We start from the raw sequence: 23608 nt of genomic DNA on the forward strand, positions 1-23608 counted from the left end.
CAATTTTATGATGGAGAAACATAATTAAACTCTCATTCAGCATGTTTTAAATGCCACGGGACGACTCGCAGAAGCAGAATATTAATGGACATAAATAACAGAGAATCCACCGTTCAGATCCAGAACGTGACCGAGCGACTGCTTCAACTCCCCAGTTTCCCACTTCCACTTCCACGAGGCTGCTGACGGAGAGCTTTGAACCAGTTGCCCAATCACACTTCATCTCCCAAACCCACGAGTTCCTGTAACAACTGCAACCGATAAATCAGACTTCAAACCAGGAGGATTAGCTGCTGGGCGGTGTAGGTGTCGGAGCACAGAAACCTCCAAAGCTGCTCTTTGCTCTTGTGCGGTTCGCTCAAACGCCGGGATGAAAACAACAGCGCTCAAATTAAGACAAAGAGCAAAAGCTGTCGAGAGAGGAGCGCCGAGAACTTTGACACCGGCGATTTTAAAAAAAGAACCGCTCGAGAGGAGCGAAGGAGCAGAGGGCCGGCAGCGAAATGCCTCCAGGACCTGAGCGCTTACTCATCTCTGCAAAGGCAAGACGGAAAGTACAGGAGGAGGAGCGCTGCAGAGGGCGAGCTGCAGAGGGCGAGCTGCAGAGGGCGAGCTGCAGAGGGCGCCGCCGCCGGCAGCGGGTTGCGGGCGGCGAGTCGAGGGGGACTCGCCAGCGCGGGTCAGATCGATGCTCGCCCTCCACGCGGATCAGAGCTCGACAACTCCCCCCGGCGCCGGCATCTCTGAGTGAGCGGCCATTTCCCACCTCCACGCGAGTGAATCACATCAAGCGTAACGCGGCGGGAAGGCTTTGTTGTAAACGAGAGAGCCGAGCCGATAATTTAACCAAAGTTGAGCGACGCCTTCTGTGGTGTGTGCTCGGGGAATTCTCTCTGGTGAGACATAATGATATCAAAGGAAACGCTCGATAATAACGTCGAAAACAGTGAAGTGATGTCTGTCTTTTTGGGATTATGTCCGTTGCACTTCTGTCATTTGTTATCAGAAAATTATATATATATATTGTATAAACATATAAGGGCTATTTAGTTTTGAGGCTATACTGCACACAAGCATAAACACAAACACACATATATATATATATATATATATATATATATCTATACATATATATATATATATATATATATATATATATATATATATATATATATATATATATATATATATACACACACATATATATACACACATATATATGTATAAAATAAACATTCACTGTTATTCTAGTTGAATAACACACCTCATCACTCTGCATTGTAACTTTAGTGCAAAAATGCTTTAGTGTTTTACACACACACACACACACACACACACACACACACACACACACACACACCTCTTCCCGCTCAGCCTCGCTGTCTGCAGTTTCTCTCGTATTGACAGCTCTCCTCCTGCGACCGGAGGAAATCATTCACTCGGCGAGCAGCGGCCCCGCCCACCGGCTCCTCCCACTGGCCCCTCCCACCGGCTCCTCCCACTAGCCCCGCCCACCGGCTCCTCCCACTGGCCCCTCCCACCGGCGTCCCCACGTGGAGGTAAATGTGCTGAAGTCAATGGAAAGTCTGCTGAGAACTGACCGCGATCAGCGCCATGACAAACACGCAGCCCGACGCCATCCGTCAGGAGCGCCGAGCCGTGACTCCAGCCACCAGCACGGCGGCGGCGGCGGCGGCGTTCACTTCTTCTCCACCTGATGACATTCACGTCGGCCGCGTCTCCTGCTGCCAACGCAGGTTTTTACAAACCTAATGGATTTTATATTGCGGAGGTTTGTGAATATGGAGAGAGTAATGGCTTCTCTGTGACACGCTGCACGGACCATAACTTTTAATATTTCATCTTGCAGTCGGTTTATTAGCGAACTCGCTAGCGACGGCTAGAATCCTTCCACATTAGCATCGCTGGTGAGTAATTCATGTCCGTTCAGTGAGAACAAATACCACCTTTATGTTGCTTTACCTTCTGAATACGTACAATTTTAACCTTAACTGGAAGAAGTCTCAAATCATACAGATGTTTTACTTTAGCGCTGTTATCAGATACATACATGCTAAACTTAGAGCATGAAGTGACCTGGTGCAACGTGGACGGACAGAACATACTGGCCTGTCTGTATACGGGAAAGGTTGACAGCATCCTGTGCATCTCGTGCGAAGAAAACATGCCAGTTGGTATTTTAGGCCCAATTACGCATACGTTTGGGACGAGTGACCTTTCGGCGCCGGTGTACTGTCTGAACGGCCAGGTAGCAACAGCTAGCAGCCATCAAAAACACTTTATTTAAGTGTTTATTCTTAGCCTTTTCCCAAAGGTTAGGCCGAGCGCTCGCACTCACTATCATCAGCTCTCTCCCGTGTGTGTGTGTGTGTGTGTGTGTGTGTGTGTGTGTGTGTGTGTGTGTGCCGCAGACAAACACAATGAAATAGGAGAGCGCAGATGGCTGATGAGCTAGATTCATAATTTCATCATTCTCTTTATCTCGGATAAAATATTAGTGGGCTGTCATGCGTGACACAGTTAGGATCCCACTTCGCCTCAGTTCTCCTCCAAATGAGACTCGGTGGCTGGATTTAATTCTGTGGTGGTTCGTCAGGGTTTCAGAGGCAATTACCCGGCAACGGGACTCTCATCCTCAATCTGAAGCGCGCTACTTTTCATTAAGTAGCATACGGTCTCCTGTGGCCGGCCGCCGTACACTGATGTCGCACTGCGGTGGAGATGCACCGATACGGAGGTCAGCTACCGGGTCCACGCCGACTCAAACAGAGGCTCGTTCTGGAAATAACAACTCGGTTATTCCATCGTTTTATTTACGTGTGTTATGTTTTGCTGATGGTGATGTCGCCCGACACAGAAGAGAGTGATCACCGGTGGCGGTGAGTCACACAGCTGAGTGTCAGACGCCGCCCGAGGCCCTTTGCATCGGCATCGGGAGACTGGGACGAGTGCTGTCTGCGCCTCCCTTCGCGGCGGAGACGTTACTTTCACTCCTTCACGCAGACTGTTTGGTGACAGCGATCGCTCGGTTTCCCTGTTCGCAGAATCAAGGAGGAAATCCCTCAAATGAGCCGGTTATGAAGGTGGAGTTGTGTCTTTTTTTACCCGAGCAAATTTATAGTTTGTAAGTAAATTATCTCCAAATCTTTGCTCTCAATTAAAAAATGTGATCTAAAAAAAAGATGCTCTCAAAACTAAAGATTTGCTCTCAAAAAATGAAATTTGCTCTCTCTCTCTCTCTCTCTCTCTCTCTCTCTCTCTCTCTCTCTCTCTGTCCAAAAAAAGCGCTCTTAAAAAAAAAAAAAAGCTCTGAAAACTTCTCTGTTGGCATCCAGCTCCGCTTTCGGCACGCATGTTCCGTTAGCCCACAGCGGCTAACGGAACATGCACCTGATACTATGTTAGCTAAAGTTAACTAACATAGCATCAGGTGCATGTTCCGCTAGCCCACAGCGGCTAACGGAACATGCACCTGATGCTATGTTCGCTAAGGTTAGCGAACATAGCATCAGGTGCATGTTCCGCTAGCCCACAGCGGCTAACGGAACATGCACCTGATGCTATGTTAGCTAAGGTTAGCTATGCATGTATGATAAATGATTTGTTTAATGGCATTTCATAAACTTTCTGGTCTCCAGTTGCTAAAACAAAGGCCGTGCATTAAACGCTTTAGATACGCTCAGAGCTTCAAAACCACTGACAACCTTTTCTTTAAAATAATATAGCGACTCCTGAACTCATCTGATATTATGTTGAATTCCAGGGAATAAAAAAGAGGATCGGCACTTGATGTCTGAATATGGAGCGAGTTCAGCTGAAGCATCTTCATCTTTTCTTTTAGGAGGGAAGTCTGAGCTCAACCAAAGAACATCTCCTTCGACTGAAACTCTTCAACCGAATTGAACAAAGAAAAAAAAAGAAAATCTGCGCAGTTGACTAAACGTCCACAGCACCGATCGACTAAATGAATTTCATATGAACATAACTAGATCTAGCCGGACACACTGCTTTTAATCCACGCGCACCAGCACATCCTCATATGATTTGATTATGTTATGAACAAAGCTCGGGGGCTGTTTATCACACAGAAATATGCAGATTGTGGTACGTCCAAAGTCCAAGTCTATCAAGACACCATGTGCGTGTCAGAGGTTATGAAATATCCGCCGCGCTCAGCTCGGCCGACCTGAGAGCCGATCGATCCCGATCTCAACCTCCGCACGCTGCCAACTTCACGCATTGCCGCAGCTGCTCCCCTCGCCTGCAGTAGAGGATAAATAATGCTGAGGATCAAGTTATTCCTGATCGTTGAGTAGCAGCAAAACAAGTGACCCTTCATTAAGGAAACAATGTGGTGCGAAGCGCTTTTCTTCTTATTACATTAACACCGGCGAGCGCATCGAACAACCGATCGACCGAAGAGCGTCGGCCCCGGAGAGCAGACGCCCAACTCCTTCAGAAGCCTCCATCCAGCCTGCTGGAAGCCAAAGTCCTTTTCCTAATTAAACCACTCGCACGGGGAATACGTCTTGACAGGAATACACAGCATGTATTTGTTGGCTTGAGAAGGGGATTAGAAAATGTGCCCTAAATGTCTGGAGCTCTTTAACACTCAGGCCTCCTCTGCCGAGCACAAAGCCGCTCTGCACTCGCGTGTTGGCCGTCGATCGCGACTGGAGACGGAGCCTCTTGATGAAAAGCCAGACGCCTCCACTGAGCCCTCATTTTTTGCATGAATGAGGCGGTTCAACGGGGGCAAGAGGCCGAGACGTTGGAGATTTAGGAGGGGGGAGGAGGGAGCGCCGTCAGGGCACCGGGCCCCCACCGGCCCGGCCCTCATTTTAGAAACACTGGCAAAAGGTTAATGCTCGGCTCCCTGCTGAGGAGAGGAGGAGGAGAGAGGAAGAGCAGGGGGATCAAAGCTTTCAGCCATGCATTCCTGTCTGGAAAATGATTTGACACAACAGGACTGGATCGGCACACCGTCTCGTAAGCAACTCACACACGCTTGTACCGTCATCTTGTAGAAACAAATGAAACCATAGCTCCTCACGTGAGCTGCTTATGCAATATGTTGTTGAACAAACACGCATTAAGTACGCAGTCGAGTACCAGCCGAGCAGTCTGGGCCTCTGCTTTTCTTTAATATGAACTTAAGCAATGAGTTTTACATAAATACTCTGGTGTGCTGCTTATGCCGCGGACCATTGCTTTCATTAGTTGTAGAAATGCGGTGACTTTTCTTGCAGGTCCTGCTCCGTATCAAACGTGTTTCCTTTGAAGTACACATTACAGAAACTTCACATCTGGATGGAAGAACCTGAAGCAATTAGCGCGGAGAGGTGAGCGAGGTTAATGTCCTGTTCCTCTACGGACATTACCTGGTCTTTAGTCAGCGCCGTGCACGTGACTGTGTCCTATTAGCGTGTCATGTTGAGGTCGACGCCGTCTCTCTTTCCCCCACGAGGCCTCCGTCCTTCCTCACCTGCCCACTCGTCGGCCCGGTTCTGTCTTCCCACCTTGACAGCCTTCAGATTCAGCCACCTGCCTGCACACCTGTTCCCTGCCTCCTTATTAGCTTCCCTATTAGCCGCTGTAGCTTCCCGTTCGCCTGCCTCCTCGGCCGACTGTAGGCCCCATAACAAGTTGTCATTTTCTTTCTAAATATCATCGTCTTTGACCATCGTGCGCGGCGGAGTGTCCTCGCCCACGTGGCAGGCGGTCCAGATGTGTTAGCAGGAACCGGCAGAGAGTCGTGATTCATCTTGTGAGTGGGTAAAACTTATATATATAAAAGTAATAACAAAGGTTACCGAGTGCAACCAATTAGATACACTTCTATTTTCCTAAATACAAAAAAAAACCTGAAACCCATTTTTTTTTTTGGGTTCCAATTATCGGGGTATCACACCGCTCAGCCTCCCGGGGAAAGTTGACTTTTCAGGGTGCAGGAATGGAGGCTGCAGCAGATTATTTTGTGGATTTTGGACGTGTGTGTCCCCAAGGGAGTCCGTTTGGGGCGTAGTGTGGGCGTAGTGTGGGCGTACGGGTCACCGGGGGTCGCTGCAAGCCGCCCGATCCTCGAATATCATAAAAATTGAGAGCTGTGTCGGTGGATTCGGCCCAACGTCGAGAATGTTTACAGCGTTGTCGGCCTCCGACAGGGTCGTCGCCTCGTCGCTGATTTTAACGCTGGAGGGAGAAGTGTTCACGCAGCTGTTCCTGCCTCCCTTCCACTGAAAGACGGCGGCAACCAGAATACGAGGGTCTGACAAAGCATTTTGTTTGTGCTGGTAACAGAGTCGCTCCATCATTCCTGGAAATAAAAGAGAGTCAGAGCACCGGCGGTGCCAGAGGAGGCGTGGCCAGTGATGAAAAGGAATGCCGAATGCCTCGCCGCCGCTTGTAATCAATGTCATAATGCATGAGCGGAGCGCCGCCCTCCATCCGGGACGGGAAACGAGGGAAAGATCCAGTCGGTTCGGAAACAGATTGATCCGCCCGCATCCTCCGGTTCTAACCGGCTGCAGTTTAAATCTGGAGGCGACGACGACGACGGAGCCAGCTTCTGCCGGTTTGATTAGCTCGCAGCTCTCGCCCTCGGCCAGGTTTGAAGGATGACAACAAGTTTGCAGTTTGACATCGCTGCTGCCTCGTGTCCTGAGCAACATCTGCATGAGCTGCAGAGGGAACGAGGGCGTGTCTAATTCATGAGGTGTTTCATCATTTAGGGGTTTTTTTCTAAATAAAATAGCTTGTTGTGATATTTGCCATCCATCACCGTGGCATCGCCTCGTGACGTGATTCATGTTTTGCTTGGTGCAAAAGACAAGGGTAAATATTTTATCACGTCCGTAATTATAACAATATGTTCTCCTGCAGTCGGCTCCAGTTCCATGTTTATGATGTATTTTTGTTCATCTCGGGCTGATATTTACTACAAAATGAACAAAACCAATCACAGTTCTGAATGAATCAAATACATTTTCCGCTGTTGGAAATATTAGAAGACAAAAGCAAAAAAAAAAAAAAGATCTCTTTCTCATTTGTCTGATAAGTTTTGACTCTAAAAAGTGAAGTTTCTCTCTTAAACATCTCCTCCTGCGCCCTCGTTATAACATCTAGATCATGTGTGATGGAGGATGCAGACGTCCTCGGCCGGTCGCGGCCGCTGGGGATAACGCCATGAAACCGTTAACATGAAGGTGTTCTGAGGACGCGTGAGTCACCGCGGCCACGAGAGCGTCCTCCAGCATGCAGCCGTCACCGGCCACACAAAATATGATGCGTGTTTTTTTGCTGCAGCAGAAAAGATGCAGACGAGCCGCGGACGGACAGTGTGACTCACCCTGTCACGCACGCCACAGAACGCATCACCCTCTCCTCGCCCAGAGGTAACAACGACTAAATAAACAAGGTGAGACAACGAGTCTATTAACGTGAACTTCAACCGCTGTTCGGCAAAAAGTGTTCCAGCTGTTTTTTATTTATTCCATGATCTCAAAGTAGAAAATGAAAATGAAATATCACAATATTTTTTACCAAATACCTCAATATTCATTTTGTGAAGATATTTTAGTGTTGGCGATTGGTGCTCTTTCAAATAGCATTCACACAATGAGATAAATGATCAGTGATACGGATGTGATGATGTGAGTTAAGGGCGAGAACTGTGTAGTAAGTTCATAAAGTCATCACTTTACTGTTATGTCATCTTCAACACAAGGAAAAGGAAACACAATACAACATCTCAAATCTGACACACCAATACTCAAAATGTATAAAACATCAATATATTGCCCCAAACTAAACCAAACAGAAGGACAAACTGTGTCAAATGAATATGTGTGCGTCTTAATAACTAATAACTCACTTGTGTTTGTCCTCATGAGAGGAAAATGGAAGCATTGGCCATTTGTTAAAAACGCCTAAAACAAATATTTTGTGCGTCTACCTGACAATAGTGACCTGATTCAGGAGAATAATGACTGTGCGCTCTCAGTACCAAAGGAATAAGCTTCACAATATTCATGTGCATGTGCTTTGCCTCACGCTTATGATTGAAGAAGCAGAGGAGAGTTGGAATAACGCAACCTATTTTATGTTACCGCGATGAGAAGAAGTTGTGGATCCTCTCTCGTTTAGAAATGACTGACTTTTAAAAACAGACGGCACCAGGTAACAAAATAAAACGCCGTACAGCCAGAAGCACGCCACGCTGTGTCCGTGCGCGGGTTAACCACAACGTCGTGTCTCTGCTCTCAAAACTTAGCAGAAAGCGGCGACGAAGCCGCGAGCGCGCCCGAACGCCGCTTGATGCAACGAGACACCCGTCTCAGGCCATTAGCGCTTTAATCATGTGGAGCGCATAATAAAATGGAAGCTCCGATGCGCCATTGTAGAGCAGATGAGCAACATCATATCACAGGCGGTGGATGAGTTAACGAGGGAGAGACGGATACCGGACACGTCGGAGGACGGCGGCTCGAAAGACGCCGGGCATGCTGGGTAATAAAAGGCCTGGTTTCCACTTGACAATTAGAAATGCTTACTTTGTAATGCATATCCTGTGAAAAATTTTTTAAAAAAAGGTGCACACATGTCTGATAAACACCGACATGTGCTGCAGCTTATATTTACTGGATTGAGGTGATCTTGCAGCAGTGAGCAAAGCATCAATTTAGCTGATTTCTTTACGTGTGCACTGCGCTATGAAGAGATGAATGAAGCTGGGAGACATTTATCTGGAGGAACTTCTGATCGTTTGGGATGGAAACAAGCTTTGCGAGCAGATGGAGGCTAATCAATAGCACCTACAACCACAATTAGATCTCGTGAGATTTCTTGGCCCTGGAGAGAAACCCCCCCCATCAAACGCACACAAACACACAAACACACATCCACACACCGGTTTGTGGCATGCGCAGGCCGACAGATGGACGGTCCACAGCGCTTGGCACAATTTAACTCGCATCAATAATTAATTGAATGTATTGTCAGGCAGAACATGAAGAACGCCCGTGCACTGTATTAGATATTGTTTTATTCTGCGCTGCTTCAGCACCTCTGGACCGTGCCGTCATATCTCGGCAGGTAAAAGGCGTAAGGTGAGGTAGACGGGCTCTCGCTCTCCTGCCGTAGCCGGAGAAGTGTTGTAATATAGTCAATATTTGCCCAAAATGTACCCCATATTCACCGTGGTGGAAAGAGACGTGTGGAAATAATATGAAACAAGACATACGTGTGAAAGCAGCGCTTCTCTCAAGCACGATAAAACCTGAAGTTATAATATTAAATAATGTTTTACACTGTAAGCAAACTAGGGGTGAGAACCTGCAGGCACCTCCCGATGGGATTATTGATTCATCTGGATGCATCAAAATATACATGATGTATTTACTTTTTCTGGGTTTATCTGCTTTTTTTTTTAAAAACACAGCACATTTGTCATTAATTAACTTCCATTATCTTGTCATTAATTCAATATTGCCAACAAGGAGAAGGGAGGGTTGCATTTTGTGGCGCTGCAAAGGGAACAAACCAGAAAAGCAGCGTCCTTGAAGTTAAAAAATACAGAATTCAAAATGTTCTGAATCATTTGAGCTGCCCTTATTCCCAAATGCATTATATTGACTTCTCTTCAAGAAAGCCTCCATCCCTATAGGCAATGCTTTCTGAAACTATTCATACACATAATAAAGTGTGCAGTTATGATCTCACATGAAACTAAACATCCGACCCTCTTTCCTCTCCGACTCTAAACTAAACCTGTACGTATCCTGTCTGTAACATCCTCACGTTGATGAATTGAGTTTTAAATGTACCATTATCGGGTTTTCTGCATCGAGTCATAATCGTTCAAAGGGGGGAATCGCAAACGCGTCTTAGAAATTATTTTCTAAAAATGTCATCCTGAGAGTAACGAGCATGAGGGACACAAAGTTCTACTATTTAGTCTTCAAGTGAAGAAAGAAAAGCTTAACATTGGTAAGCCCTCACCATAACCCCTAATCCTATAATCCTATGGATTGTTTGAGTTGTGTTTAGAGGTTGTGCATATATTTTTTGTTTTTTTTGGGATATATACCATGTGTTTTTCATGATTTGTACCTCGTTGATATAAAAGAGTTCCCATTTAGGGGGGTGAAAGAGACTCATCTGTCAAACCCCAACTTAAACATCCTCCTTAAAGTCTGGAGATCAACAGGTCAGGGTCGTGGTCCACCCTCAGAAGAGCATGACATGTGTGTAAAATATAAATCCCTGACAATCTGGACCGCTGATTGAGGGTTAAGTGTCCAAAGTGTTGGAAAGACAGACCAAATAGACTCACGCCGCTATCTAAGACAGGCACCATCTTTCAATCGACCAAACATTTGACAAAAATAAAATGTTGTTTTTGTTGTTGTGAAGATAACCCTGTCTTTGTGCACTCTTATCTGTGCTACAGTTGTCAAGACAGAAGCAGCGCCCCGAGCCCTTCTTGTGCGTCAAATATGAGTCAGAGACAGAAAAAAAAAAATCACTCGTCCATCAGCAGCAGAAGCACAAACAAACTACTACAGACCAGGAGAAGCCGACTGATGCAGCTCATGCACCAAAGCAACATACCAGTAATTCACAGTATAGTGTGTTTGAGCAGCTTGGTAAATGATATCTATGGCTATTGATTATATTCAAGCCCTTCACATTACATTATGGACTTCACCCCGGCTGAGAGTGAACAGAATCCCTATGAGATGGGTCATGACATCATTGGTTTATGTTCTGTCTTGGGAGCGTTCTCCATTAGCCCCGAAAAACAAACCTGCTGTGCCTGGAGGTTATCACACACCGTGTAGGTCAGCAGAGAGAGAGAGCCGGATGTCAGCGATATATATATATATTTATATATATTCCATCAGTGTGTGAGGGCCGAACGCTGTATTCAACACACGACAAAGACGAGAGAACAAAAAAACAACACACGGCGATGTTCTTAAAGCTCAAGGAGATGGCGATTTGTGTAAATCTTTAGCAAAAGGTCAGCAGACGGCCGGGGTCTGTGTGTGCTTTTGTCTGGCGATACAAAACAAGTTGGTTCAGAGTGGACATTAAGAGTGGGAATCACCAGAAGTCCCACGATACGATATTATCACGATACGATATTATCACGATACTGCGATATATTGCGATTTATTCGCTTTCTTTCAACCGCAAATCGTCCCCAAAGGAAAACTCTGTCCACAAAAAATAAATTGATTTTACTAATCTAGGACCAATAATGTTTAGAGTTGATTAAATAAAAGATTGATAGTCGGCTTCCGTGTATCGATACAATATCGCCACGCAAAATATCGCGATACTATCGCGGTATCGGTTTATTTCATTGTCATATGAACAAAAAAAAAAGAAGAAAGTTTTGAACATGCAAGAGCATATTATTATTTCTTGGGATCGTCGGCATTAATTTGCCGGGACCGGGGAGGCCCGCGCTATCGAGCGACTCTGGATCAGCGCCCCTCCAGCCGGCGGGCTATTAGAAGGGCGAGCAGTTCGCGGCGTTCCTTAATTGGTCCCCTCAGAAGCCCGGCGCACACAAACTTCAATCGCAGTGGAAGATTGTACCGAAGAGAGAAGAGAATCCCTGCGTGCGAGCCGCTTGGCATCGATTGCCTCGCTCTATCACTTCAGTTTCGTCTTCACCTTTTTTTTTTTTTTTTTTTTTTTGCTCCTTTTTTTTTTTTTTGTTCACCTACAGATTACAATCAGCCGGGGTGATCTTTGAGTAAACCATACAAGTCGAGATAAAGAGGAGTAGACTGAGGAGAAAATGGCTGAAACAAATGGGAGATGACTCAGAACTGCCTGCTGGGTAATTGGGTTTTATCCTCTCATTTTATCAGGCCTTGTTTTGGATTACGGCTACACACACACACACTCATGAAAATGAGAATGATACCTCGACATTAGCAGATCTCAAGATAACTGATTACGGGCGGGAGAATGAGACCGGCGCTCCAATCTAATTACGATAGTCGCACAAAAGAAACGCTCTGCAATTTTCTGAGGAAAGCGCGGGGCTTTTTCACTCTCGCCACGTCTGGCGTCGAGGTAGCCGACGCCGTCAGCGAACACAATGCACACAAAACATGTCAACACGAGATACCGCGGCACAAAAGCTCGTCTTTTCTGTTTCCGCGTTCTAATTCGACGCTCATTTCAACCTGACATTTCAATTTCAGATACAACACGGCGCTGCGATTCAGTGCTTTGAATGCGGATCAGTACACGTGTAGGTACCGGCTGGAGGCCGCGGCGCGACGACAACTGATCCTCCGCCGAGCTCGACCTCCTCGAACGCAGACCAATCGCAGCGAGCGACTTGCAACCGAGCTCCACGGACGCCGGCGCAACCGCTTGAGACGTTTGAGAGGCCGGTTGGGTGGAGATATACGCTAATAAAGCGCGACGACGTAAAAACTTTGAACCGAAAATTAGCATCGCATTTAACTAGCATTAGCACGTGCTAATGAACGTCTGCACGTACTGCTTTTTAATGACTGCAACAGTGAATCAAGACCTACCCGGCTTCACGGGAACAGAGTTGTTCTTTCATTTTCTTCGGTCTCGATCTCCAGATGGCGTGTTGGTTCACTTCGACGCTGATCTGTGGCTTCTGACTTTGTACCACGGCTGCGGTCGAAAAAGCCTTTTTGCATGCTAGTAAACAAAAAGGTCTTTTTGGATACTGGTACCCAAGCGGCCGCCACGATGAGATCCTTTAAATCCTGAGGAAAGCTGCTTCCATACTTCCTTGCTTCGCTCCTTTAGCATAGGAAACACTGGACCATGAGGTCGTGCCGTCCCACAATTCCTTGCGGCGGCAACAATTAAAGTGACGCACATGTAAACAAACGGTACGCCTGACTTGGACAGGTGGACCAATCACAGTATTTTCATACATAAACTTATTTGTGTTGAACGTGTAATAGTGTGACGACCCTCTCTGCCACTGGCCGTTGTCCCTGCAGGTGTGCAGGTGTGCAGGTGGGCGGGGCCGAGATGAGTCACACCTGTGGCTCATTAGCGGCTGCAAGTTTAAGAGACCCTCTTTTTGTAGCCTGGTTTGTGACAAATAAAATATGATTAAACTGTGACAATCCTCCTATTCTCTTTTATATGTATGTATTTACTTTCCAACAAATTGTTTTTTTTAAAAGAATACAAAACAAAATGAACAGTAAATGAAGCAAACTGTAAACTATTCTCAGAAGCCTCAGTGAAAAAAAAAGCTTGTTACCAAACTGTTAAAAAAGCTAAATATAACTGAAGAGTTGAATCGACATCATTTCACAACGGAAATATTTATATTGCTCCAGTGAATTGCGAGTTTCAACTGTGAGCAGCGTTGATTGTTAAGTGTGACTGCAACAGGAAGGAAGCAGCTCCGGTTTCTCTCCTCACAACACGAGCGAAGCGGCCGTCATTCAACGAGCTCTTTATTTAGCATGAAGAGAATAATAGTTAGAAGTTACATGGCAGACCGACATCATCACCTAGCTTAGCTTAGCTTAGTCTTTCCCTGACTCCTCATGACCTCTACATAACATTGGCCTTTGACTCCGTGACCTTTTACCAAAGAGGTCAAGGAAAATAGACGTTGGTGCATTTTTTTAACTTTTCGACAGAGTCCAGTTTTTACTGCTGAATCCGTTTGACAACCTGCAGGAGTCCTCTAAACGCACATTGTACCTTTCTGTCAGCTTCTCGTCAAATTCGCTTTTCAGTTTTGTCCGAAAATGTGATATTTCCCCCCGTTAGTGGCAGTGTGGGCTCCATAGTGGCTCAGCGGGGGGGCGGGGCTAAGCGAACAAAAGCACTCTCTCTAATACACTTCTATCGTGACTACACTCGGCATAAAAAAGGTTTATTGAACACAAAAGTCCCTTTTACGAGCAGTTAGATGACTAAAAGATCATTTGAAAGGACGTGAAATTGTTCACTCGTTCATTCATTTCATATACATTTATTCAAAGCTATTTCCAGGAACCTTTTTCAAAACCCGGCCCACCATTCAGGTCCATACACGCCGCACCGCCGTCACGCCTCAGTCTCACGTGTCCCAGTACAGGAAGTGTAGTGATTCCCGCGGCTCGCCAAACAAAATCTGCATTTTAAATATGAACCCAGCGTGACAACGATCCGCACTAAGCTCTATGTCGGAGAGTTGTTTCAGAATAAACTGCATGCCCCATGTTGTTTGCAATAAAGGAACATATCACCCAGTGCGACAGTATGGCTGATTTAATGGGGTTTTAATAGTTTCTGGAGAACCGTGGCGCTCCACAGAGCTTCATACGGTCAGACATTCACACTGTGGTTACACACATTCTGGCTTCAGGAGACATTCCTCGTTGGTTTCAGTGTCTTCAAAGAAATTGTCGCTGAAATAAAGTAGAATACAACTAGCATGTGTTACTGGATAAAAACACACTGTGACATGATTAAGTCGATGCTGCGGCAGCATCTCTCATCAGCTCTGGTTCAGTCGGTCCAAACCAGCTGAGATGAAATGAAGCAGAAATAGGCAAAGCTATTTATTGATTGGGTCGCCTGCGAGGTGAAACAAAAGTAGTCTTTAAATGAACGTAGCCACATCGATGCACAGCGTAGAGGTTATCTATCTTAATGACAAAGGGGAGTCCTTGGCTGAAGGGGAAGCTCATCAAAGCTACACATGCGTAACCTTGCAAAGGTGCTCAGAGAGCTGAAGAAAACACACAACCTCACGAATGGATAAACATTTAAATTCAACTGTTCAAGTCATTAACCAGTGTCAATACGCGAGAGGGAAGGAATTCAGCTCAGGGAGACTGTAAATAAAAAGGGCTATTTGTTGGCTCCATATTTCTTTTTGTACATTTTGTTTTAAAATGCTTAATTCATTTTCATTTATATGTAAATCAGTAGCGCGAATGGAGTTTTTTTTTGTGCAAATGTGACCAACCAGCAAAGCAAAGACTGCAGGAGATTATGTCCAATACACCGAGAGACTGCGGACTGAAGCAAGATGGAATGACTCACGCTCGTTTTTGTTCAGAATCATTTAAAAAAAAAAGGAGAGAAAACGTGACGATTCTTCATCCAAACACACTTCAAGAGGCAGAACGTGACTCTTCACTGCGTCGTATAGTCTAATAGCAGCACTCGTGTTGTGAACCCTGGGTGAAAGCTCCGGGTTGATGGAGACACTCTGCAGTTCTTAAGACTCAAGAGTGACATTTTACCACTAATCAGGCAGGAAGTAAATAAAAAAAACAGCTGTTTCTGTCGTAGTGATGGCAAAGGAAGGGCATGCTGAGCGGTGTTGGCTGACGGAGGCTGTGCAGGCCACCGGGGGGCCGGGCAGGGGCCCGCAGAGGGGACGCCACAGCGGTCGAGCTAAAATAAGCTGCAGCGAATGTTTGGTGAACTTCCAGCTTCAGACTTTTGAAGACGCTGGGCTTTTGAAGAAAATAAATCCTGCTCTTAAAATGCCAAATAACCCCCCCTCCCTTCCATCCCCCGCCCCCAAAAAGGAGACGGTTGAGGTGAACAGTCGGAGAGAGAAGGTGCGGTGAGTCACAGCGTGGCTCTAAACAGCTCATCTCAACACAGGTGTGCCCGCCGTCCCGTGGCGTTTACTCCTCTCTGCTCAGCGAGCGCCGTGTTGTTCTTACCAAAGCTGTCTCCGAGGGAAAAACAGCAGACTCAAAGCCGACGGCGCGGCGAAATGATGCATTCCAGACATGGTCAGTCAACAAAAATGATATAAATCTGTTCACACACAACAAATAAATAATGTTATTTGTGTATGAGGTGAATGAAAAATAACATCTGCGCTTCAATTTGAATGTATGTAGATATGCTATGAAGAAATATATATATATATAGTATAATATTTAGAGGTGAGTGAAACAATCGATACAGAATAGTATCGCGATATTTTGCGCATCGATATTGTATCGATACACGGAAGCCGAGTATCAATCTTTTATTTAATCAATTCTAAACGTTTTTGGTCCTCGATTAGTAAAAACAATACATTTTTTTGTTGACAAAGCTTTCCTTTAGGGAACAATTTACGATGTAAAAAAAAGAGGTAATAAATCGCAATATATCGCAATATTCAATATATCGCAGTATCGTGATAATATCGTATCGGGACTTGAGAATTGTGACGATATCGTATCGTGGACCTCTGGTGATTCCCACACCAAATAATATTTCATATCTACCAATAAATACACAATGTTCCTTTAAAATAGGCTGTTCCATATGAACACATCGTTATAATTCACCTTCTCATGCTAACACGTACTGAGCCTGCTAACAGCTAACAGCTAACAATAACTGGCTCTCTCTTCTCCTTTCCGATTTCAGCACTTGATTTGTTTTTCACTGTGTAGCAGTTCAGGGAAAAAATAATATTGTGCATCCCCTGGTTGCCTTTTAGATTTTAGTCGCCATTCGTCTTTTTGGCACCGAGAGCATCGTCTCTCCGCCGCCTGCAGGACGGAGCGTCGCTGTGCTGTAAAACACAGGAGGCATCTTCAAACGGAGGCAGAATTTTCCGCTTTGTTTTATTCCTAGAAAGACAGAGCGTTGTTGGTTTCACGACACGCTGTCACACACGACTACAGAGAGGTATTATGTGGCCCGCGTGCACCAAGAGGGAATCTTAAAGCATCCCATCCTGCAGCACTGACACTCTCAAAAGCACCAAATAGCCGTTGAGAACAGACAGGGCTGCGTAAAATATGGCCAGGCGTGGTGCTTTGCTGCAGCTCCGGGTGTCGCCTGAATTGTTTTTTAGTAAAAAAAAAAAAGAGAGAAAGCGAACCTCACTTGGATTCACAAAAAGGAAACGGAGCTGTGGACAAACAACAAGCAGCTGCTAACGGCTCTGCGTCCAGGACAAAGACAAAGCCGAGCATTAAACCGGGTCACAGTCCGTCTTAAATGACAACAATTTCCTCAAACGTTTGCCATCGCGCTCGCCCGGCCTCAACCCTGTGGCGATGGCCGACGTCAGAGCCCACGTGGTCGATGGCCGCTGCACATGAAGCCACGACGGCGTGCGTTCCTTCAAGCGCACGCTATCCGGGCTTTAGCGCTCCTGAAGCACGCTAATAAGGAAATCAATCACAGGCCTCGCCCGTATGGATTACTTAACATCCCTCAAATTTGATGCGTTTCCAATAACTTTCACATCAATGCTGTCACGCAGAAAGACGTTGAAGTCGCCGCCGAAAGACGACGCGTGAAAAACAACCAGGAAACATTGATTCTGCCTGACGCGTTCTTTCCCCCTCAATCCACACCAAAACATGTGAAAACATGTTCACTTCTGCATGTCAAAACACACACACACACACACAAAGACCCACTGAACCCCTACTTTAATCCAAAAGTCATTAAATATGCATTTGCTTTTGATTACTCTTGAAATTAATTCATCAGGGAGAACAGTGACAGGTGCTCGCTGTAACTGACAAACTGCTGTGGCAGTTAGTGATAACATGAGACACTCAGGTATTCTGCACTGTGACCCTCTCTCTCTCTCTCTCTCTCTCTCTCTCTCTCTCTCTCTCTCTCTCTCTCTCTCTCTCTCTCTCTCTCTCCTCTGCTTCTGGCTTCAAACATCCCCTGCTCCTTCGCTCTGCACGCTCCAGCTCTCCTTTCTCCTTCAGTCAGGTGAGGTGAGAAATGATACCAGAACCGAAGCATTCGTCACAGCAGCGATCCACAGAAACTAAATTACATGGAGGGAGGGGGGGGGGGGGTTGCGAGGGAGGAGTGGACAACGAGAAAGGATGAGGGGGACGAGGTATTTTATAAAATAAAAGTGCTTCACAGGAACAAAAACTGCTCCCCGTACTGTAAATACAAAATAAGAAGAGCGAGGTGCAAGAGGGGAGGCGGTGGCATTGAAGTGAATGGCGGATGGTGTGAATCTCGCCTTCGTGGCGATGCCCTTGCCACGAAGCCGGTGAAGCATTGAATGGTGCATTGTGGATGAGCAGTTATCTCCAAGGCTTCACCTTTCAGTGTTATTAGGAAACACATGACAGCAACGCTGGCTCTTATCGAACCGAAAGCTTCAAGGCTGCCAGAGACGAGGCTGAGATGCTGAGATGCTGAGAGGCGGAGAGGCGGAGAGGCGGAGAGGCGAGTCTGCAGCTGAAACAGCAGCATTTGACACCCTGTCAGTCTCTCTGCGTTCGGGGCTATCGGACGCCGAGCAGTGCGCGCATTCAGTATGCATGCAACATGTATAAGTGATGCCGGATGATGAAAGTAGCATCGCTGCGACTGTGAATATGTGACGGAGATGTGCGCGAGCGGATCCCAAAGGGTCGGTATCGGGGACGATCCGGGCGCGCTCGAGTGAAGCCCGATCAAATCGCCCCCGTCCTTTCATCAGCGTGCTCCACATTTCAAACAAGACGCCGGTGACAGATGTGAGTGCACCTTTGTTAAAAATACATATCCGTGCACGCTCATGTGAATGACACGTTTACAAATACAGACTGAAGCTGCTGGGTTTTTTTAGCCGGTACCGACGGTCGGCTTCAGAACGAGGCTGATGGCGGCGGGTCAGCCGGAGGTGAAGAACGTCCACTGTGACACACGCCGGCGGCGTCACACACCTGCATGCTCTGATTCTTTTAGGAAGCTACGGTGCCGTTTAGAGTAAAGACCATGAAGAAGCATCGGCTTCAGGGCGCGGCCATCTTGTGATCGACAGGTTTAACTCTTTCCCGGCGGATGCTCAGGTCGTGAAAGTTAACCGGCACCCTCTGGTCGTTTTAAAGTGTCTTCGTTCAGCGTTGGGTTAACTCTTAATCGGCTCACTGCCTCTCGTGTAACTTCTGCACGCCGAACAAGATGGCGAGGGTCGAGAAGCCAAACGAGAGGCGTCGTAACTGTCGTGCAAAAGACAATAGCGAATATGCAGTTGTTTTTGTAGTAATAGCTGTAATTTATTGTGACAAATCCTGACAGAATACTGACTCCAAACAATAGAGCAACGGAAATCAATGAGTGCATCTATTGACGTGGAAAGATTGTGCAATACAACGAGGGCAAAACTTGACCGCAAAGCGCAGAAATCTGCACATAAGCACAATGGAATGAAGCAGCGATCGGACGTCGCGTCAACAGATATATAATGAATCCATTGTTTTTTATTGGAGCAAACAAAAGGATTCTCTTCCAATCAATCGTACCTCTCATGGGAATACTGTGCACGAAAGCTCGTGTATTGAGTCTCAATCTCAGACAAGAAACAATAGCTGTTTGGTTTCCACTGAAGCTCCGTCAAACCCCTTCATCACAGGACGGTTGCTTCCAAGCAAAATGTCTTTATTTGAAAAAAAAAAAACACGTTTCTGCTTTTGCTGTGGACAATATTCCTGCACCTTGTTTGGCTGCTGGTGAGCTTAGATCCCTCTGAACGTGGAGAGGAAATGATGGGAGAGGGGGGTTGGTGAGCTGGATGGAGAGAAATGGGTTCCCTTTGAATTATGCAGCAGCAAAACTGGGCAATGTGACCACCATGCGATCTCCTCCTGAAGAGAAACAACTGTGGATACCAGCCCATCTGCGCTCGCGAATTCATCTCATGCGAAATGTCAGTTAAATCAAAGCCGGGGCTTGGAAAAGAGTCTGGCAGTCATTTTTTTTTTGTGGGATAAATAAAACATGGCAGAGATGACTCCATTGCCCTTTATTCCACTCTCTCGCTCCCGCTCTCTGCTTCTATCCAGGGTTTTGCTGACTTACGCCTGAGCCCGGTCGGCCTCTCGAGCAGCAGGAGGGACGACGATCTCTGCAGCGACGAGCCAGAGCCACGCCGCGCTGCCTCCGTTCAATTAAGAGAAGCTTCATGTTCCTGAATTTAAATGCATTGTGCGCGCATCTTACAGCTGCTGGGTTGTTGAATATCACGCCTTGTTTTTTGAATACCTTGATGCACGCAGGACGTTCTGCAGGAAGGTTCTCCTGCCTGACCTCCTGGAGCGCGATGCAACGCCAAGCGACCCTCCGTCAGGCCCGACGGCCTCGATTTCACCTGGATGACCTTCTAAAGTCCATCAGGTCGGGAAGTTCCAAGAAAAACTATTTGGCTTTCTAACACCTGAACTCGTACATCGGCGTATACCAAATAAAGATACGACACAAGCGTGTGAAAGTGCTCGACAGAAGTTATTCATATTTATAGTTTAATGCATTTACTTCCCTAATTTGCTAAAGTGCGGCCGCAATTTCTGAGAAACAAGCAACGCGATTTTGGACGATATGAAGATGGAAGTTCAGCCACCGAGCGACACGACACGTCTTTCTCATGTCTTCTGGGCGGCGGGTCGAACGGATCCGGCAGCGAGCGACGCCATAGCTCATTGGCTGAAACCTCCTCCTCCATGTTCTCCAGTGACGTCAGAGCGTTTCTGAGAAGTTTCACAGATTTTCAACTGAAAGCGCTCCAACAGAATATGTCTGAGGTTTCTTTGGGCGGCTCGGTGTGATCTCCTCTCATTGGGAACACATTTTTAAAGAAGAAAAATGCGTCAAAGCAAACTTTTTATTAAGAAAAATGCCAAAATTCCTTTTCTTCAGCTCTGAAGAATTGTGAAGACTAGCTTTTTGTCCGATGTGACAGTATTTAATGAAAACCTCAATCTTTTATTCTTGGTTGGACAACACAAGGAACTCAATATCTTTTCATTAAATTGTGACATGCCACAGATTAATAAACAACCTGCGTATGAATTGATGAAGGACGTCGTGTCGCAGTCATAATCTACACGCTTCGTGTGTGCGACGTCTCAGTGCGAGTTCTCTACTTTCCCCTCATTGAACTCAAACCCACAGGTGAAGCGTCGCATCGTTTCTCGAGGGTTTGGCTCCGGTTGAGATGTGACGATGAAGAGCTCCGCACCAGGACTCCATTCAGAAACTCTTCACAGACTCCAGGTACACACGAACACATCCTCGCCCGCTTCGCTGATCGCCACGCGCCGCAGAAACGCCGCTCTGTCGGCGCCCCGCGAGCTGCCCCGTCTCCTCCCATCATGCACCTGTGGGCGGTGACCCCAGGTGAGTGTTCTCCTCCCTCTGTGTTCCTCTCGGTTGAAATCGAAAAGCTGCACGTGAGCGAGAGGATCCCGTCAATAATAACCTCACACACGTGTGTGTGTGTGTGTGTGTGTGTGTGTGTGTGTGTGTGTCCTTTTTTTTCTTCCTCCAACCGTTCCGCATGCATGCCGGTTTTACATTATTTAGCCAGTTTTTTGCCTCTCCCCATGTCATTTCTGCATAAAGGATTTGACTGTTGACATCCGTATTATTGCACAACATAAATAGTTTATTCCGCAGCCTGGCAGAAAGCCATCGCACATGCCATCTCATCACAACATATACCTGTGCAGCTGAGGAAACCGACATGGAGCAACGCACTCGGACACGTTTCACTCCCTCGCTCTCACAGCGTTGTTGTTTCTCCCGCTGCCGAGCATCAGAGGTCACTGCTTTCACTCGCAGCATGCGCCGCTTTGCACGGAAATGTGGAAAGACTGCGGTCATGTAACATACAGGCCAGTTTTCACAAAGGTCATATTTAACACTTTCACTTAAATGAATTTAAAAAAAAGGCAAAAAAGCCTCCTGATCTCGACATGCAAAGTCGCCCCGAAGATACATATGCATAATCTAATATTTATGCTATGCAAATTTCCAAAGTTGAAGCTAATTTCAGAACTTGGGATGCAGAAATGAAAACCTTGGGGCTAGTTAACTAATTGACTTGCAAATGCGTCTTTGTTTCACTGGCGTGTGAGTGAGAGTGGATGTCAATAGGTCAGGACAGCGTCACCGGGAGGAGGACGGGAAGAGAGCCCACGATGACCGGATGGGAAACGTTCAACCAACCCGAAACCGCGGCTCGGTCTCCTCTCCGGCCTTCAGGCACAAACCAGATGACCACCGTGTGAGAAAGACTGTGTTCCACCTCTTGATGGGATGCACGATGACGGCCGGGGGGATAAAAAACAAATAAGACACACAACATCCAAAGAGACCGACACCAACGAGAAGCGACCGCACGCCCTCGAGCCAGCGACTCCATGCAACCAAGAGAACGGAACATGGTGCACGATGACAGAGACGACACGGCACACAAGCACCACAGCGTCCTCTTCTTCATTGCTGCTGAGATCCTCCTCAACAGGAAACCCTCCACCCCGATCACATGACCACATGGTGAGTTCATGAGACCGCCGAACCACGCTGGAGTGTTGCAGCTCAAAAAAATGCAATGAAATGTGTAAAGAAATAAATAAACTTGGCACAAAAAGATGAATTGTCAGAGCGCAGTAGACGGCGGGCTGTGGGTACGATGTGGAATGATAGCGTCTCCTTTTCCATTACGGTTGAAAAGGGCAGCAGAGCGGATATGATCTGGTAACGTTATCGGAGCAGAACACCGCCGGTCCAACTGATCCCGGATCTAATTTGCTTATAATCACAGCGGCGGCTCAGTTTTTAACCTTTAGATAAAAAAAAATAATTGAAAAAATAAAAAAAAACGCTCACCTTGTCAAAAATAACCACATCATTCATACACGGCAAAGTCAAATCAAAACTTGTCATAATTTAAATGCAAGCTTAAAAACATGTTTGGCTTTTTTTTGTATACAGTCACGCTCCCACACACACACACACACACACACACACACACACACACACACACACACACACACACACACACACACACACACACACACACAAACACACACACACACACACTGTTCACTTTTCAGACCCCAGACACACTTAAAACCACAGCTCTCTGTTGAGACTCACACGTCTTTGTTTTTTCCCGAGTTTATTCTCACCCCCCACGGGGAGAGAGAGAGAGAGAGAGAGAGAGAGAGAGAGAGAGAGAGAGAGAGAGAGAGAGAGAGAGAGAGAGAGAGAGAGAGACTCCGTGCTGCGCTTACCTCTCGCTGACGTGGTCGGGACCCGCGAGCCGAGGAGCACGAGGATGCTCACACTCAGGTAGCATCCTCCCGAAAACTGTCCCATCACTGCGCCGCGCGTGTCCCTCCGCGGCGGGTCTGGGCGCACCGGACTCGGGTCTCCAGCATTTGTCGAGTGCTCGTCGGCGCCTCCATGCGCGGTCCCGCGCCCCGACGGGCGCCTCCTCCGCGCCCCCGGCCCCCGTCCTCCTCTTCCTCCTCCTCCTCCACCAGCAGCAGCACCTCCACCACCACCTCCGCCCCTCCCTGCTCCAGGTGTTTGGCTCGCTTAGGGTCCGCCGCTGAGAGCCGTCCGCCTCGCGGAATCGCAGTGCGGGAGGGAAGAGATGGAAAGTGTCGCGGAGCTTCACGGAGCAAGTCCGCACTCCGCTGCGCGAGGAGAGGAATAATGAGACGAGAGCGCGCGAGCCAACTGCTTTCGGTTTTTCGGAAAGGAGAGAGAGGGAGGGAGAGAGAGAGAGAGAGAGAGAGAGAGAGAGAGAGAGAGAGAGAGAGAGAGAGAGGAGAGAGAGAGAGAGAGAGAG

At 46.9% G+C, this 23608-nt stretch overlaps 1 protein-coding gene across 1 annotated transcript in view; it reads right to left on the minus strand.

Annotated features, from left to right (window-relative positions):
* The window catches only part of LOC137783565 (netrin receptor UNC5D-like), a 150031-nt gene extending 126748 nt beyond the window's left edge, over positions 1-23283 (minus strand). The window contains exon 1 of the mRNA XM_068573624.1: positions 23046-23283. Coding sequence (XP_068429725.1) covers positions 23046-23130 — 85 coding nt within the window. The 5' untranslated portion in view covers positions 23131-23283. The remainder of the gene's footprint in view (positions 1-23045) is intronic.
* Positions 23284-23608: the final 325 nt, after the last annotated feature.

Source organism: Clinocottus analis, unplaced genomic scaffold, assembly GCF_023055335.1.
Source record: "Clinocottus analis isolate CAN_PGR_092001 unplaced genomic scaffold, fCliAna1.0.p SCAF_13, whole genome shotgun sequence".
Classification (NCBI taxonomy): Eukaryota; Metazoa; Chordata; class Actinopteri; order Perciformes; family Cottidae; genus Clinocottus; species Clinocottus analis.